Source organism: Littorina saxatilis, linkage group LG12, assembly GCF_037325665.1.
Source record: "Littorina saxatilis isolate snail1 linkage group LG12, US_GU_Lsax_2.0, whole genome shotgun sequence".
NCBI classification, from domain to species: Eukaryota; Metazoa; Mollusca; class Gastropoda; order Littorinimorpha; family Littorinidae; genus Littorina; species Littorina saxatilis.
In genome coordinates this window covers 5,207,802-5,226,582 of record NC_090256.1, presented here as the reverse complement: position 1 = coordinate 5,226,582, position 18,781 = coordinate 5,207,802, and the positions used below count along the sequence as shown (strand labels likewise).

Below are 18,781 nucleotides of genomic sequence, written 5' to 3'. Positions count from 1 at the left end.
CATATAGAACGATATTTTGACTAAAGACTACAGTTGAATTTTTTTAATAAGGATTAGTGAATTTCCAAAGTGCATATTCATTAATCTTTATTTCAAAAATTATTTTAAATTCAACTGTAGTTTTTTGTCAAAATATCGTTCTATATGATTGTAGATAAAAGTCTTGTGTATCTTTGTGCCAAATATTAAGCATTTCTGATGTATGGTGTTGCTGTAAAACCGTTTCCTAGAAATCCAATATGGCGCCGAGTATGCCAGTTTCCATAGCGACGGCAATCGATGTCCTTTAGTTTTCGCAATTTTTTCATTTCTTTATACAAGTCACTTCAATAACTACCCAGAAAACTAAGTTACTCCATGTATTTTCCATGTTTAATTTTGGTAATTCTAGTGCCGCTCATTGCCTTAAAAAGTGATTAATGAGTTTGGTCATTAAAAATCTTAAATTTGTAATTAACATTCTTTTTTTATAAAACAATTCGAAAACAATTTCATCTCATTTTTCATCATTTTATGATTCCAAAAATATATAAATATGTTGTATTTGAATTAAAAACAAACCCTGAAAATTAAAAATATGAAAATTATGATTAAAATGAAATTTCTGAAATCGATCTAAAAACAATTTTATCTTATTCCTTGTCGGTTCCTGATTCCAAAAATATATAGATATATGTTTGGATTAAAAACAAGCTCAGAAAGTTAAAAAGAATAGAGATACAGAAAAGCGTGCTATCCTGCTCAGCGCAACCACTACCGCGCTATTCTGGCTTGTTAATTTCACTGCCTTTTCCACGACCGGTAGACTGACGATGCTGCAAGTATACGGTCTTGGTGAAAAAATGCAGTGCGTTCAGTTTCATTCTGTGAGTTTGACAGCTCACGGCTGTTCACGGTACACCCAGTTAGTTCCCTGCTGTGTGGAATCTTGACTAAATGTTCTATTTTCGCCTTATGCGACTTGTTTTTTTACCACAATGAATTTCTGCTACAATCAAATATTCTGTTATAAAACAGTCAACACACGCACGCCCATCACTTCTGAACACAAATTCCACAAAGTTTGTGTGTACACTATCATACCTGCACTTCCAAATGTTTATCAAGCATATTCAGATGACGGAGCCGGGATACATCCTGTTGTAGTTCTGCTTTTTCCTGCGACTTCTCTTCCATCATTTCCCACAGAGCATGAATCTGCCTCTGAAAAATAAATCACAATGGCAAGATATCAAAAGGAAGTTGGGAGAACATGACCAAAAAACAGCACAGCCATTGCAAATAATGACTGTCAGCCTAACTTGATAGTGGTGATGAAAACATTCTGCTAGTAAGCAAATCTGATCTTTCTAAGTCACATGTTTTTCTTGTTTATTGTGGGCGAAATGGGTACCGTACTTTCCGGGTGACAAGGCGCTTCGTTATCTAAGACGCACCCCCTTCTTTTTAAAAAAAATTGTGATCCAGTCACCCATTGGACGCAGGGGGACGATAGGGCGCACCAAAATGACCCAGTTTTTGCCATGAGAGGTGGTTCCCCTGTCATATCTGAGAGAGGAAACACTTCCTGCATCGGGGTCAGTGACCGGTCAGTGACCGACTTTAACTGAGTGAAAATATGTGTGCTCTGTACTGTGTGTGCGGCCAGATCAAAGGCATTGTGATAGCTGGGTGGCCTTGTTAAAAGACACGACCTTCTTCCCAGGGGTCAATGACCCAGTTTTTGCCATGAGAGGTGGTTCCCCTGTCATATCTGAGAGAGGAAACACTTCCTGCATCGGGGTCAGTGACCGGTCAGTGACCGAGTTTAACAGAGTGGAAATCTGTGTGTGCGGCCAGATCAAAGGCCTAGTAGCTGAAACATGCATTATCACAAGTTGTTTGACTGGTACTCAAGCGGTCTCTTTGATTTTTTTCGTATTTCATACACGGATTAGGCGCTTCATTATACAAGACGCAGGGGTCGAACTCGAGGAAAAAAGTCGCGCCTTATGACCCGGAAAGTACGGTACTCCTTTTTACATTTAGTCAAGTTTTGACTAAATGTTTTAACATAGAGGGAAGAATCGAGACGAGGGTCGTGGTGTGTGTGTGTGTGTGTAGAGCGATTCAGAGTAAACTACTGGACCGATCTTTATGAAATTTTTCATGAGAGTTCCTGGGTATGATATCCCCCAGACGTTTTTTTTTCATTTTTTCGATAAATGTCTTTGATGACGTCATATCCGGCATTTTGTAAAAGTTGAGGCGGCACTGTCACACCCTCATTTTTCAATCAAATTGATTGACATTTTGGCCATGCAATCTTCGACGAAGGCCGGACTTTGGTATTGCATTTCAGCTTAGAGGCTTAAAAATTAATTTATGACTTTGGTCATTAAAAATCTGAAAATTGTAATTAAAACTATTTTTTTATAAAATGATCCAAAATTACGTTTATCGTATTCTTCATCATTTTCTGATTCCAAAAACATATAAATATGTTATATTCGGATTAAAAACAAGCTCTGAAAATTAAAAATATAAAAAGTATGATTTCCGAAATCGATTTAAAAACAATTTCATCTTATTCCTTGTCCGTTCTTGATTTTAAAAACATATAGATATGATATGTTTGGATTAAAAACACGTTCAGAGAGTTAAAAAGAATAGAGATATAGAAAAGTGTGCTATGCTCCTCAGCGCAACCGCTACCGCGCTTTTCTGGATTGTTAATTTCACTGCCTTTGCCACGAGCGGTGTACGAGTGTACGGTCTTGCGGAAATAATGCAATGCGTTCAGTTTCATTCTGTGAGTTCGACTGAGCTTGACTAAATGTTGTATTTTCGCCTTACGCGATTTGTTTTATACTGAAAGTGAACAACAAGTTTTACAAAACTGCATGAAACCTACAGAATGTCAGACTTTCTACAGAACACTTTTTTTAAAACAAGAGGCGAAGCCATCAAGGCTCACGTAAGAAATCGACAAACAGTAACACAAACTCAATCACTCCGTCACACATACATACACACACACACACACACACACACACACACACACACACACACACAGAGAAAGAGCATAGGTGAAACTGTGCAAGAAAGCGAGACACTAGATCTAGATCTGTCTGTCTGCATGTAGCCTACACGACTGCCAACTAGTCTCGGCCCGCTCAAAATAATAATGACCGAGACTTTCAGTACTTCCTTCGCGTGACGTCTAACCCTCTTACGTCATAATGTGACGTCAATGTAATGTGACGTCTTCAAATGTTAGAGTTTCTACCACAGACATACACACGCACGCACGCACGCACATACGCACGCACGCACATACAGACAAAGTTACGATCGCATAGGCTACACTTACGTGAGCCAATGAATTTTCAAAAGTCATGCAAGTTGACTATTCTCATTGAAAAGAAACCACAAGATCTAAACCAAGTTATGACCAATCGTGTATGATCAGCAGTAATCCTATGTGGTTCTGTACTTTGGTGGTTCATGAATCTCTCATTTGAGATAATCAAGTTTGTCAATGTCTCCTCACATAGCAGCCAAATAAAACCTTTTCCGGAATACTTCATTATAAAATCCCAAGACAGAGTATGGTTACATATATGGCAGGGTGATTAAAAATGGTTGTACATGTAAGGCAAAAAAAAACAAGTCGCGTAAGGCGAAAACACAATATTTAGTCAAGTAGCTGTCGAACTCACAGAATGAAACTGAACGCAGCAAGACCGTATACTCGTAGCATCGTCACTCCACCGCCCGTGGCAAAGGCAGTGCACGTGGAATTGACAAGAGGAGCGGGGTATTCGTTGCGCTGAGAAGGATAGCACGCTTTTCTGTACCTCTCTTCGTTTTAACTTTCTGAGCGTGTTTTTAATCCAAACATATCATATCTACACTACTCACAAAAAGTTAAGGATCACTATGAGAAAACAGGTGCTCAATAAAATCAATTCGCTACTGTTATTTCTTTCTCAGTCAAACCAAATTGTTATGAATTCTTGTTCAGCTGTAAGTGGGCGATGTTGTGTTAGTGGGAAAATTGCACGGGATTCTCTACTACTGAGCTTGGTAGCAAAAGAAAAAGCGGAAACTTGCGAAAAAGGAACTTGTTTTGGACCGTTCAGCCCGAACACATTGCACAAGCCACATGGAAAAACCATTATGCAGGTGCAAGCACTGCTGTTTATGTGTGAGATGCTGTCACTTGCTTGGCGTTTTGAGAAGACATACCGCCAGTATTAGGCATTATCTGACAATGCCTCCACGACGAAAATTGAACGAGTTTGACAGGGGACGAGCTGTTGCATGGTTCCAAGATGGTGTCCCCAAGCGAGAAGTGGCCAGGCGACTTCACGTGTCCATCTCGGTCATTGTCAGACTGATTCAACGTTTCACAGCCACTGGGAGGGTCCAGGAAAGACGCAGACCTGGGCGACCAAAGAAGACAACTCCACGTGAAGATCGTCTCATTGAACGACTAGCCTTGCAAACAAGAACAGCCTCTTCCAGCATTATTCGAAGGCAGCTGAGGGTGGCTACTAACACCAACATCAGCCAGCAGACCATACGGAATCGCCTTCATGGGTTTAACCTCCGTTCTCGTCGCCCAGCTGTACGGCCACGCTTAACTCCAGCCCATAAGGCAGCACGCCGCGCCTTCTGCAGACGTCACGTGAGGTGGACACGTCAGCAATGGTCCCAGGTCCTGTTCAGTGATGAATCACGCTTCACCCTGAACCACAACGACGACCGACTGAGGGTCTGGAGGCGACAAGGGGAACGCTACATTGACGCCACTGTCCAAGAAAAGGTGGACTTTGGTGGAGGTTCTGTAATGGTCTGGGGGGCCTTCAGCCTTCACCACAGAACACCCTTGTTTCAGGTACAGGGTAACCTGACTGGCCTCCGATACCGGGATGAGATCCTTCGACCGCTGGCTGGGCCTACACTGCAGCAGATGGGACCGCAGGCTGTTTACCAGGATGACAACGCTCGCCCCCACAGGGTGAGGGTGGTCCACAACTTCCTGCAGCAGTCTGGAGTCAACAGAATGGAGTGGCCAGCATGCAGTCCCGATCTCAACCCGATTAAGAACCTCTGGGATGAGTTGGATCGCAAAGTGAAGAGCAACCACCCCCCTCCCAGGGATGTCCAGCACCTCTACCAGATGCTGCAGACTGAGTGGCAGGCGCTTCCACAGAGGATCTTCACCACCCTGGTCAACTCTATGAGGACTCGCTGCGTCGAGTGCCAGAACAGCCAGGGCGGTTACACGCATTACTGAACTTTTGGGAGCATCCGAATGCCATGTCTTGTGATTTCAACGACTTTGTGAAATTAAATTTCGATACGTAGACACTTTGATAAAATGTACAGACCAAACGATTGCTTGAAATTGAAGGAAATGTTGTATCGTTATCACTAAAGCATTGAATTAAACGTTTGCCAAATACCAACGCATTGGCTTTCTTATTTGGAAAGTTATGAATTTGTGTGCAAGTGATCCTTAACTTGTTGTGAGTAGCTTATATATTTTTGGAATCAGGAACCGACAAGGAATAAGATGAAAGTGTTTTTAAATTGATTTCGAAAAACAAATTTTGATAATAATTTTTATATATTTAATTTTCAGAGCTTGTTTTTAATCCGAATATAACATATTTATATGTTTTTGGAATCAGCAAATGATGGAGAATAAGATAAACGTAAATTTGGATCGTTTTATAAATTTTTATTTTTTTTTACAATTTTCAGATTTTTAATGACCAAAGTCATTAATTAATTTTTAAGCCACCAAGCTGAAATGCAATACCGAACCCCGGGCTTCGTCGAAGAGTACTTGACCAAAATTTCAACCAATTTGGTTGAAAAATGAGGGCGTGACAGTGCCGCCTCAACTTTCACGAAAAGCCGGATATGACGTCATCAAAGACATTTATCAAAAAAATGAAAAAAACGTTTGGGGATTTCATACCCAGGAACTCTCATGTCAAATTTCATAAAGATCGGTCCAGTAGTTTAGTCTGAATCGCTCTACACACACACACACACACACACGCACACACACACGCACGCACACACGCACATACACCACGACCCTCGTTTCGATTCCCCCTCGATGTTAAAATATTTAGTCAAAACTTGACTAAATATAAAAATAGGTGTGGTTACGGTAACATAGCCAAAAAAAATAGGGTAGGTAGGTAGGCAATCACTTTTTTTTCTAATGTGTACAAATTAAACCTACTTGACAGGGAAATAAGTGTGCGACACGGGCGCTTTCGCTTTCATTGCGTTTTTTGCACTCGTTTATTTTTTTTGTTGTTGTGTGTTTTGTTTGACAAATGTAATAAAAAGTTATAGGATCGGCCCCTAAAAATAGGGTAGGTCGGGTTACTGTAACCACACCTATTTTTTTTTAAGGCCTAATCTTCCCATATGGACGACAGACACTTTCTCTATACAGTGCCCCCCCCCCCCCCCCCCCTTTTTTTTTTTTAAGACACACTAATTTAAGACTTCCTCCCTTGTAAAAGCGTCCTTTCAAGGACTTCCTTCCTTGTAAAAGCGTCCTTTCAAGGACTTCCTATTCACAACCTCTGTAAATGTACCCCCATTGTTAGGACTCCCTACATTTTTAAGACCTGATTTATCTCAGATTTTTGGAGAGTGGATCCACTGCACCGTGGATGTTTAGAGCAGGAACACTCAACAACTCACCATGGCATCTTTCTCCTGTTCCTGCAGCACCTTTGTGGCCTTGGTGTCAAGGAAATACCACTGCAGGTAGCGGGCATATGCCAAGTCTAGGCGCTGCTTCCGCAAGCGTGGTTCTATTTTCTGTCAGGGTAAGAGTTTAGAGTTACATTCATTCAAGTCATTTTCTCATGCTCGAGGACAAAGAGGAAAAAGATACATTCACTTCAATTTTTAGATTTTTAAGCACTTACAACACACAATGAGAATGGCAGAGAGAGAGAGAGAGAGAGATAAGCAAAGAAAGATCAGACAATAAAATCAATAAAACAGTGGCTTCTCCAAACTTGACGAAGTACAAATACAAGTTATTTTGTGCCTGCTCATAACCACACAAGAGGCAAGTATTTTGTTTCTTCAGCAATATTTTCGAAGATATTTCACAAGAAGTATTCTGAAGAAAGGGAAACATACACATCCTACAAATCTCATCAGGTCCATTTCTCATTGCAATAGCAAAAGCTTTCATCAGACTCTCACCTTCTTCGTCTGTTTATGGGGTGATCTGCCTGCAAACCTCACGTGGCTGGCATCTGACCAAAAAATCAAAATAATGAACAGTCTTTTGGTAATCTGTAAGCTCACAAAAGTAACTGCTGCAGCTTAAAAAACAGGTAGAATAGAGTAAAAAGAGTAAAAATCCAAGTAAACATGCACACACACACCTGTGCTGGTTTGTGGTAACTTATTCCACAGCAAAATTAGTCATAACAGTATTAGCCACTTCAAACAAGAGCCAATACAGGGTGGAAAAGAGAGCACAGGTAGTGCTTTGTGAAAAGAGAGCACAGGTAGTGCTTTGTGAAAAGAGAGCACAGGTAGTGCTTTGTGAAAAGAGAGCACAGGTAGTGCTTTGTGAAAAGAGAGCACAGGTAGTGCTTTGTGAAAAGAGAGCACAGGTAGTGCTTTGTGAAAACCCCCAACCGCTTACCAATGACAGACAGCATGGACAGTTCTGGATTGATGGCAGAGGCATCACAGGAGGCCATGACGGGAGCTTCATCGTGTGTGGGTGTGGATGTTTTTCCCTGAGGGGCCCTTGCCTTCCTTCTACTGGGACTGGCACTACTGGTATTCTGACGGATGGGGTGAGACCGACCGTTTGTTTTCTTGGCACTGGATCCACGCGCTGAGCCACTCTTGTTGACAGAGGAGCCAAGGTTCAGACTTTTCTTAGCTCCCTGGCTCTGTGGGAGATGATAATAAACGCATGTTTGACTCCCAGCACAAACTTTCAAGGCACATTAGCTCGAACAAGCTTGGAGCAAAAAAGCTTAACAGAAATAAACACCAAACAAAACCTGAAACAAATAGTTTGCTGACGTTCCAAAGCCAAGAATAAAAATAACAAGAAAGGTTATTAAAGATCATTGTTATTCACGTTTACTTGATACATTCTTTCTTTATTATCCATTTGCCTGCCCACTCCAAAGACCACTAGGTCGACATACTGGTGAATGGCTCCTTTTGTCAATGACATACTGGTGAATGGCTCCTTTTGTCAATGACATACTGGTGAATGGCTCCTTTTGTCAATGACATACTGGTGAATGGCTCCTTTTGTCAATGAGTAAAGGCTTTTTCCGCCTCACCGTCTCAGATCTGGTCAGGCTTTTGCATGATTAGGATAAGCCCATCCCTACACTTGGCCACATACCAACAATCAACAACCTAGCTTCTCTCTGTGCACAGTGGCACACTGTTTTGTTTTGAGAATTCATTTTGTAAAAAGCACTGGTACATGGTACCTTTTTCGGAAATTAGTTCATAAAAAAATAATCCAACTGAGCACAGCAAGCAGTCAGGGTGTTGATTGTTGTTATGTGACCAAGCGGAGGGACGGTCTTATCCCATGTTGAGGGACGGTCTTATCCCATGTTGAGGGACGGTCTTATCCCGTGTTGAGGGACGGTCTTATCCCATGTTGAGGGACGGTCTTATCCCATGTTGAGGGACGGTCTTATCCCATGTTGAGGGACGGTCTTATCCCGTGTTGAGGGACGGTCTTATCCCATGTTGAGGGACGGTCTTATCCCATGTCGAGGGACGGTCTTATCCCGTGTCGAGGGACGGTCTTATCCCGTGTCGAGGGGCGGTCTTATCCCGTGTTGAGGGACGGTCTTATCCCATGTTGAGGGACGGTCTTATCCCATGTTGAGGGACGGTCTTATCCCGTGTTAAAGCCTTGCCAGATCTGAGGCGGATAGGGCCTTCAATCGTTCCATGCGGATAGGGCCTTCAATCGTTCCATGCGGATAGGGCCTTCAATCGTTTCATGCGGATAGGGCCTTCAATCGTTCCATGCGGATAAGGCCTTCAATCGTTCCATGCGGATAGGGCCTTCAATCGTTCCATGCGGATAGGGCCTTCAATCGTTCCATGCGAATAGGGCCTTCAATCGTTCCATGCGGATAGGGCCTTCAATCGTTCCATGCGGATAGGGCCTTCAATCGTTCCATGCGGATAGGGCATTCAATCGTTCCATGCGGATAGGGCCTTCAATCGTTCCATGCGAATAGGGCCTTCAATCGTTCCATGTAACCGTTATCGCGTTGTTGTTTTTTAATTAGGAATAAACACAAAGAACTACATTTGAAAATGAGTTTGGACACATGTACACACTCAAATACCATCACTATTTTAACACATGTAAATGATACACATCAACTTTACCTTTTCAGACAAAGTGGACAAATCGCCTGCTGATTTTTTCGACATGGCACTCTGCATGTAGCGTGAAGCAACCGTCCTCTCCCCTGCAAATGAAAATAAGCTTGTTACCATTTGATTCACTTGCCTTACCTGTACATGTACTACATACCTGTGAAAGCGTTCAACATCTACTAACTTAAAATACCTCAGATAGTTTACGTTACTGAATCTCAACGAGTATGACAATATCCATTTACAGTACATGTATTGTCATTGGACCAAATAAAGATGCCTCATGTTCTGTTGACAAACGAGAGATACAGTTGAACAGTGGCAACCACATCTTGATAACAACAACCTGCCCATTACGACTCAACATAACAAATTAAAAAAAGAACCAATGAGACTCTTTTCCATATAAATAACCTGTCCATAACGATCACCTGTCTTTGTGAAGCATTTGGAGTTAGTCTCCTTGGGTGGTTGTTACAGACAGGATCACCTGTCTTTATGAAGCATTTGGAGTTAGTCCCCTTGGGTGGTTGTTACAGACAGGATCACCTGTAGTTATTTCCATTCAAACAACACAGATGTCAAATGTGTATTTATCTATTTATTTTATATGGGAGATTTATATAGCGCTTGACGTTCTCTAAGCGCTTTACATATTAATTTCTGCCGTGTGAGATGGAATTTTTTACACAATATATCGCGCATTCACATTGGCCAGTAAATCTCAAGCCATTACGGCGAATATTTACTTTTCACGGCCTATTATTCCAAGTCACACGGGTATTTGGTGGACATTTTTTTTTATCTATGCCTATACATTTTTGCCAGGAAAGACCCTTTTGTTAATCGTGGGATCTTTAACGTGCACACCCCAATGTAGTGTACATGAAGGGACCTCGGATTTTCGTCTCATCCGAAAGACTAGCACTTGAACCCACCACCTGGGCTAGGAAAGGGGGAAGAAAATTGCTTACGCGCCGACCCAGGGTCGAACTCACAACCTCTCGCTTCTGAGGCAAGTGCACTTTACCACTCGGCCACCCATTCTGTATCCAGATAACACCTACCCTTCTTCTTCCTCTCGGACCCTGGGGGTTTCCTGTGAGCACTGCTTGATTTTTGGGGCCTGCAAATAAATAGCATCATACAAAAGGTAACTCAGTGATGTGAAATTCTTCAGAAACATCAAAACAGGAATGAGGTGGAAGACAGACTCTCATCCACTGAGGAACTTTTGGGGTGGTTGACTTCCACTACAAAAAACAAAACAAAAAAACCAACAGACCCACAAAGTCCAGTTATGAGAAGCAAGATAGAAATGCAAAGGTGCGCTTTTAGATTGCACGGAAAAAACCATTGCCAACATGCAGTTATCAGGTGCCATAAAGCTGAGGATATAGCAGTAAGTTTGTATAGATTATCATTTCCTACAACAGAACAAGTAATCTTGTTTCTGAATTTCATTATCACCATAACCGACGACCACATCATGAAGCACTCACATTCTGAACTAACCGAGAATAATATTAAGAATGATCTTCTTAGGAAAGCTGCAGTGGAACCCCCCTTTAAGACCCCTTGATTGAAGACGACCCCACTTCAAGACCCCTTCTCTCAGATTCTCTATTTCAAAGATCTGTAAAGTTACACCCATTTTAAGACTTACTCCCTTCTTTAACCTGACTTTCTCAGTTTATTGGCAGTCTTGAAAACGGGCTCCACGGTATCTGCATTTTGTCCACATACCTGCTTTTGTTCTGAGGCACATACTCAAACAATGAGCATGCATCGCTGTCGCTTGTGAACTCAGGGGTTGCTGATGCTGCCGTTCCTGAGCGCTTTTTCCTCGTGACCGCTCTAGCTCTGCCTCCAAAAGCTACTTTCTCAGACTCCCCTGATTCATCAAAGTTGGGCTGCGGCAATCTGGCAGAGCCGGCCTTATGACTCATTGACCCAAAGACCATGGTGTCTATGTCAAAGCCAATGTATGTTCCATCTGCCTCTTCTTCTCTCCCTCTAGCACCTGCAAACACAACACAAGTGTATTGAGGTCTTGTTGCCACTGACTGTGCACTTGACAAAATCCCTTGTCGGAAATTCTGATCGATGAGGTATTTTAGTGACACAATCACTGCATTTTATGTACTGCCTCAGAAAAAAGTCTTTTACGAACTCTAATTTACAGAAAAAAAGCAACAGCTGTGAAATGAAAGCCCCCCTTGTATAAGGGTAATAGGATTGGAAATAGTAAGGTCGATCAATAGTCTTTTTTTTAATAGCGCCTCCTTCTTTTGTCAAGAGTATGGAGTGCTAAATGTCCCACTGTCTGTCAACCTGAATTTATTTTAAATAGAGTAAAACGCATTTTTCTGACAAAACGAAACTCAGCTACCTTAAATAAATAGCTTCCCCCAAAATCTGCGTATGGAACGGTCATACAAATAAAAACCTGCTCATGCAAAACACGAGTACTCATGGGAGACTCAGCCCTTGAACGAAGAAGAAGAAAAAATAGACAGCTTGAGGAAAGACCAACCTGCATCGGATGCAGCGGTTGACAGAGGAGAAATCACACCACCTGATGACGCAGCATTGACCCTGTGTACTTGGCTGACCGGTACTTGCCATATACCCTCCTCTGCTGCCACTCTAAAACATAAGCTGACACATTTCACTTGCTCCACTGCAATGTTCTTCATGATAATCAAGTGGAGTATTAGAGAAAATTCAGCCTGCCGTTATGATAGAAAAACATTATAAAATCTTTTACTTACCTGTATACATTTTTTTTTCTTCTGGGGGAGCATCATTTTCTTCTTTCTTCTTCTCTTTCTTATTAACATGTTGTTGACAACACATCATCTTACAAGTTACATCTTACAAGTTACATCTTACAAGTTACATCTTACAAGTTACATCTTACAAGTTACATCTTACAAGTTACAAAATGAATAAACAGGAACAAAAACCATGCAAAGGGTTAGGACTTCCTCCTGTTTCAGACCTGATTTTCTCACATTTGTGGAGGTCATAAAAGGGGTTCAACCATACCCACCTAGACATTTTGGAGCTGTGCGACTGATTGTGACAGATGACCCTGGCAGGTGACTTCTCATAGCCTACGACACAGTTTACGTCAGTCCGATCTGGCGAGGAAGCGAGCGCAGACGCATCAAGTACAATGACCTGTGAATGTTGATGAGCCGGAACTTGTACACCGGTGGACTGAAATGGTGTACCAGCAACCTTTAAAAACACCAATACAAATAACCAAAATACTTCTCTCCTCTCTTTACTTTATTGTGCAATTGAAACACGTCTCACCTCAAGTTCTCTGCCTCTCCCTGTTCAATTCTTATTGCTGTTAATATTACAGTGGTAACCGGGGCTCACCAAGTTGTCCCCACACTGTAGGTGTCCTTTCACTACAGGCATATTATGGTCACGTTAATAGACCAATCAATGTACAACAGCGTCACTTATTGAGAGGTGTTCTCTCAGAGAGGGTTAACATCAGAGAAACCACAGTATTTTGTGTCAGGAACTAGTAAAGCAGAATGTTACCCCAGCAAAGCAAGCATAAGGCCAAAAAAAAAAAAGGGTCTGTTTACGGTAACCCGACCGACCCTATTTTTTTCGCGCGACCCTGGATTTTTTTTTGGCATTTGGGGGGGAAAAAAAAAGAAAAAAAAATCTTTTGTTTTTTTGGCAAAATAACGTAAAAATATGGTTTTTTTGAAAAAAAAAAAATCCCGACCTACCGACCCTATTTTTTGGGCCTATGTTACCGTAAACAGACCTTTTTTTTTTTTGGCCTAACAAATCAAATTAATTTTGGAAGGAAATGGGAAAACAGACAGAACAAATCTGACAAGGAAGTACAATGCAGCAATTTTTCACTGTAGATTCGGTGTCCCGCAAGCCAACAAGATGAGGAGCAACAAACCATTCAGCCTAGGCCTTGTTGAATTTACATTTAAAGCAGGGATGAAAGTTTATAACTTTTGAAATCAGGAACGCCTGCCTTAACCATTGTTACTAATACTAAGTAGTTTTGACTCGAAAGTTTTGCTCTCAGAGTCAGACATGCTGAATGACTTGAAAACCAGCAAAACCACCCAGAAAGCATGATCAGAATAATGATCCAGGTCAGAGTTACCTTTGGTGTGGCTCGTGCTGGGCCTGTGCCTTCCTCGTTGTCCGAGAGGTCCAAGGTGGGTGCCGGGGGACTTGGCAGGGGAGAAGAATGATGTGTTGCGCGTGGCACTGCCCTGCAATTGCATTCACCATCCAGTTGGGTCAGCCACATTACCTCAAAACCTCCGTTTTACTTTTAAGGCCCTCCATTTTTGCACCGTCTTTCCTTTCACACCTGGAACATCTTTTGTGGGGATAGATTTTCTCCTCACAAGAGCTCTTAATTTACACAAGATGTAACTGTAAGACTCCCTTCTATTAAGACCTAATTGTTTTGGTGTTGGAAGGTTATCAATAAAAGACAACTGCACAGTTATTAGGCCAACAAAATAATTGTTTGTTTCCAATGAAAAGGAGTGAAGGACCCAAAAATGAGGGTACTTAGGTTGCTATTTTTTTTTTCTTAGTTTGATTTTGTTTAGTATATAACCATGCCCATGCAGCTTTTACTTGGACAGAACTCATACATGTTGTGTCCCCCAGATGTCAGAGAATAGGAGCTTCCCTTCTGTAGTCTGCAAATAGAGCTCCGTTGTTTGTTTTGTTTTTTGGAGGGTAAAAAATCATTCTTATGGTTATAAGTATTACTGAAATTTTGATCCCATGATTTAAGCAAAGTGAACATGGAAACATTATTACTTAAAAAGCAAAAAAGATCTACAAATTTAATATTTTCTCACCTGCGTGGTGTTGCATTTGGGTCATCTCTGCCAGTGAAGGAAGACGCAAATGTTGTCTGGCTCTCATTTACTTCACCTGTGAGAAAATGATGACTCCACATCAGTACATGGCATTGACAAAAGGTTTAGGTTCAGACCAACTTCATCAAATACTCTTCATAAGGCAAAAAAAAAAAAAAATAGGTGTGGTTACGGTAACATAGCCAAAAAAAATAGGGTAGGAAGGTAGGCAATCACTTTTTTTTTTAAACTTTTTTTTCTAATGTGTTCAAATTAAACCTACTTGACAGGAAAATAAGTGTGCGACTCGGGCGCTTTCGCTTTCATTGCGTTTTCTGCACTCGTTTTTTTGTTTTTGTTTTTTGACAAATGTAATAAAAAGTTATAGGGTCGGCCCCTAAAAATAGGGTAGGTCGGGTTACCGTAACCACACCTATTTGTTTTTTAGGCCTAACATAAAGACTGGTAGTGTTGCTATTGTTATCAGACTATCACATTTTGCTTGAAGACTGTTGCCCTATACATTTTCTACCTGTACTTGATAAACAGTAAAGGCTCTGGTGTAGCTTGAGCATAAAAATAAGAACTATAACAAACTTTTGAAGTAAAAATAACATAGATCTACATATTTATAAATACACCAATCTGTGGATTCAGTAGCAGACTGATCGCAGAATCAACTTTTTTTGCTTAAAAGTGTGCTTTTACACGAAAATAAAAGAATTTTAACAACTACACATGTTAAAAAAAGATTACCCTGTTGCAACCGTGGACCAGATGGGACAGGCTGAGACTGAGTTGTTACTAAGCGACCTTGTGCCAGTGGACGCCTGCGAAAAGAGACAAAAAGAAATCATGAGATGATGGGAGTATCTGCCCCAAAAGCAATCGCGCAGAAGGGGTCTTTACTTTAACGTCGTTTTCAACCACGAAGGTTATATCGCGACGGGGAAAGGGGGGAGAGGGGATAGAGCCACTTGTCAATTGTTTCTTGTTCACAAAAGCACTAATCAAAAATTTGCTCCAGGGGCTTGCAATGTAGTACAATAAATATTATATTACCTTACTGGGAGAATGCAAGTTTCCAGTACAAAGGACTTAACATTTCTTACATTCTGCTTGACTAAAATCTGTACAAAAATTGTATATTCTATACAAGAAACACTTAACAAGGGTAAAAGGAGAAACAGAATCTGTTAGTCGCCTCTTACGACATGCTGGGGAGCATCGGGTAAATTCTTCCCCCTAACCCGCGGGGGGTGCAGAAGGTGTCTAAGTTGATCAAAAGTGCAGGGCTGTACCTCAACACCCGCCGCCCCAGTCGGGATCAAATTTATTGTGTGACTATAGGTGCGACTGTTGTTTCAATTTCTTGTTTCTTCAAGGCTTATTTTATTCTTAATAATTGTTTATTGTGTGTGTTGCAAAACGTATGTGGGTATGAGCCGCCGAGGTGGAAAAATCTGGACTAGTTGGGGGCCGGTTGAGATTTTTGAGGGCCAGTTAAAATTGCTGACTTACTGGCCGCCCAGGCAGCTAGCTAAACAAGTTACCCTACACCCATGAAAGTGGGTACACTTCCTGTACACGTGGAATGCACCTGGGTGAAGTTCATCCAGGAAAACAGAGCACACTCTATCTTACGCTGCATGCGAGACTGCCGTAAACGGCCGAGTACAGTTTCACTTTGACTGATAAGACTGATACGCTGCATTGATCAAAGGATGCAGGCATATATTATCATATACTACTTGACAACCCGGCAGGAGGTAGAACATGTGTTTAACAGCTGACAGAACAGCAATTACATGGCTTGCTGGCCGAGTGCCCCATCACTGGTGTAACTGAAACTTGTTACACAATGTTGACAGCCGGTGTAGTGCGTTCAGATTTCCCCTGCGTTCAGCGTTCTGATCAATTGATGTATACCTGAGACTGAAATGTGTTTTTTTGGTCAAACTAAAGAAGTACACTCATTTGAGGGAGAAAGGCATGGCAGTTTCTTGCAAGTGAAGGAAATTGGTGGAAAAATTTGATAGATCTATTTGAATCATTTCACCCCAAAATTTGATTCTTTAAAAACCGTGCACCAAGTGGTTACATCGCTTGAATGAGACCGGAAGAATTTTACTCAGGATGAAGTAAATTTCCAAGTTTAAATTAAAAAAAGGCCGTGGCTGGAGGTCCGGCGAGTCGGTGCTCGCGAGCACCCACTGACCCAGGCTCAGGAACCGGCACTCACATGCATGGCTGCTCACACTGTAAATCATTATTTTGTTTTTGTGTTTCTAATAGCTGTTCAATTCAAAGAACTGTGGATAAAGATTGATAATGATCAGTGTTGGATTCAGAAAGACGTGTAGTTTGGCAACAGCACACAGAGACTGAAGAGCGACGGACAGCAGCGAGAGATGCGGTTCGCTCGCAGGTGTCAGCGAGATTTAATCGAAGTATCTCGATGCAAAGTACATTTATCTTTTGCCATAAATAAAAGTTAAAACATGGTGTTTTTTATGTCAAGTATTTATTTACTGCATTTTGTTTTAACTAATGCAGCAAATGGTGCTTTAGTCTAGCCTCAGGACCAATGACACGCGTTGCTTGGTTCGCAGACGAATTCAGTGATCCGAGCAATGGCCAATGCCAAATCCCCGAGTGACTCGTAAGCTGCTTTGTTGTTGTGATCTCAGTTCGATCACCGAAATGCTTTGGAATAAGAATAGAACAAAGGAATGTTAAGAGGGGGGGAAAGTTTAACAGATTATTTTTTTACAGAAAATATAAAATTGGACCGACCATAGTAAGACTCGAACCGACGACGTCATGGTCTCTAGCTCATTTTACTACCGACTGAGCTAGTAGGCAAGCTGACTGATGTGTGAAAAATAGGAAAGTCCATTTTGTGAGATACTGGTGATTGAACAAATTTGATCATATGAATGTTAAGGCCAAAAAAAAAAAATTGTCTGTTTCTGGTAACATGGCTAAAAAAAATAAGGTCGGTAGGTCGGGATTTTTTTTTTATTTTTTTTTACCCCAAATGTAGACCAATAAAACTAACTTTAAAAATCGCGCAAAGAGACTGGATTCACTGTACATAGAGACAAGACACTCAACACATAATCGCCAGCGGACTTTTGTTTTCACACGTTTTTGTTGTTCATTTTCTCACCCTGTCCTTTACCACCAAAAAAAAAATTTTTTTTTTGAGTTTGGAAAAAAAAAGTTTAGGGTCGGCGCCGAAATTTAGGGTCGGTCGGGTGACCAGAAACAGACAATTTTTCAAGTACCTAGCTAGCTAAGCTCTATCATCCGTACAATGGAAGGGAGGGGGCTTTTCAGTGTGGAGTTAAATAAAAGATCAACACGGCCACAGGGGAAATCTGAGCGCTGGTGAAAAACGCACCGGTACTACTTGAATCCGAACGCTGCCGCATGTTGTTATAAGGGTCCATTCATCGAGACTGACGTAAATGCGCCATCTTTTGCACAGTTTCAGTTTGTTTGGATTGAATGTGTGCATTGTAATGTTCCTGGATCATCAAACTTCTGGTAGAAACTTTCTTTTTGAAGTGTCATGTCATCTCCCCCTCCCCCCTACCCCCCCCCCCCCCCTGACCAAGCAATAGACCGGAACCACCATCACCCAAGCGCAGCAGATTCATCACCATGCTGATGTTGGCTACCTATCACTAAGAAGAAGAAGATCTCCAACGAGATCCCAGAAAACCACCAGGAAATGCACCCGGGTGCATTCCCCATTTACAGGAAAAAGGCCTTTAGGAAGTGCACGGGCGGGGATATAGCTCAGTTGGTAGCGCGCTGGATTTGTATTCAGTTGGCCGCTGTCAGCGTGAGTTCGATCCCAGGTTCGGCGGAAATTTATTTCAGAGTCAACTTTGTGTGCAGACCCTCTTCGGTGTCCGAACCCTCCCCCCGTGTACACTACATTGGGTGTGCACGTTAAAGATCCCACGATTGACAAAAGGGTCTTTCCTGGCAAAATTGCTTAGGCACAGTTAATAAATGTCTGCAGAATCTTCACCTTGATGAAGGCGGCAGTCTAAAGAAGAAAGAAGAAGAAGAAGAAGAAATGCCCCCACTTCTGGTCGTCATAGACCCCTTCTGCTCTACGTACACACAAACACTGTACAGTTTCTTTGGTACACAGCAGAGACAGCGAAAGTCAATATCCTGAATCAGCTTTCAATTTCGTTAATTCGTGAACAAATCGAAGCACACTGAACAAACGTGACTACTCAAGGTAACAAACATCCCAAATCAAATGCATAAAATTCAGTTATGACATACCTGTTACTCTTCTTCCCCACATTCGTTTGCACAGGTTTGTAAAGCAATCGTTTCGTCGCCATCTCGAAGATCGCGCGTATGCAATAGTCTCGCCTAACCCAGAATAACAAACCACGATTATTTCTCGCCAGATGTGGGATTTGGTCGACCGAATGCAAAAAAGATAAACTTCA

At 41.7% G+C, this 18,781-nt stretch overlaps 1 protein-coding gene across 1 annotated transcript in view; it reads right to left on the bottom strand.

Moving 5' to 3' along the window:
* Positions 1-18,746, bottom strand: part of LOC138981119 (HAUS augmin-like complex subunit 8) — a 26,328-nt gene extending 7,582 nt beyond the window's left edge. The window contains exons 1-13 of the mRNA XM_070353958.1: positions 18,609-18,746; positions 15,054-15,127; positions 14,298-14,373; positions 13,580-13,691; positions 12,476-12,645; positions 11,957-12,069; positions 11,167-11,443; positions 10,488-10,546; positions 9,430-9,512; positions 7,688-7,943; positions 7,237-7,289; positions 6,721-6,840; positions 1,084-1,203 (exon numbers count right to left, since the gene is read on the bottom strand). Of these exons, the coding sequence (XP_070210059.1) occupies positions 1,084-1,203; positions 6,721-6,840; positions 7,237-7,289; positions 7,688-7,943; positions 9,430-9,512; positions 10,488-10,546; positions 11,167-11,443; positions 11,957-12,069; positions 12,476-12,645; positions 13,580-13,691; positions 14,298-14,373; positions 15,054-15,127; positions 18,609-18,670 (1,575 nt within the window). The 5' untranslated portion in view covers positions 18,671-18,746. The remainder of the gene's footprint in view (positions 1-1,083; positions 1,204-6,720; positions 6,841-7,236; positions 7,290-7,687; positions 7,944-9,429; positions 9,513-10,487; positions 10,547-11,166; positions 11,444-11,956; positions 12,070-12,475; positions 12,646-13,579; positions 13,692-14,297; positions 14,374-15,053; positions 15,128-18,608) is intronic.
* Positions 18,747-18,781: the final 35 nt, after the last annotated feature.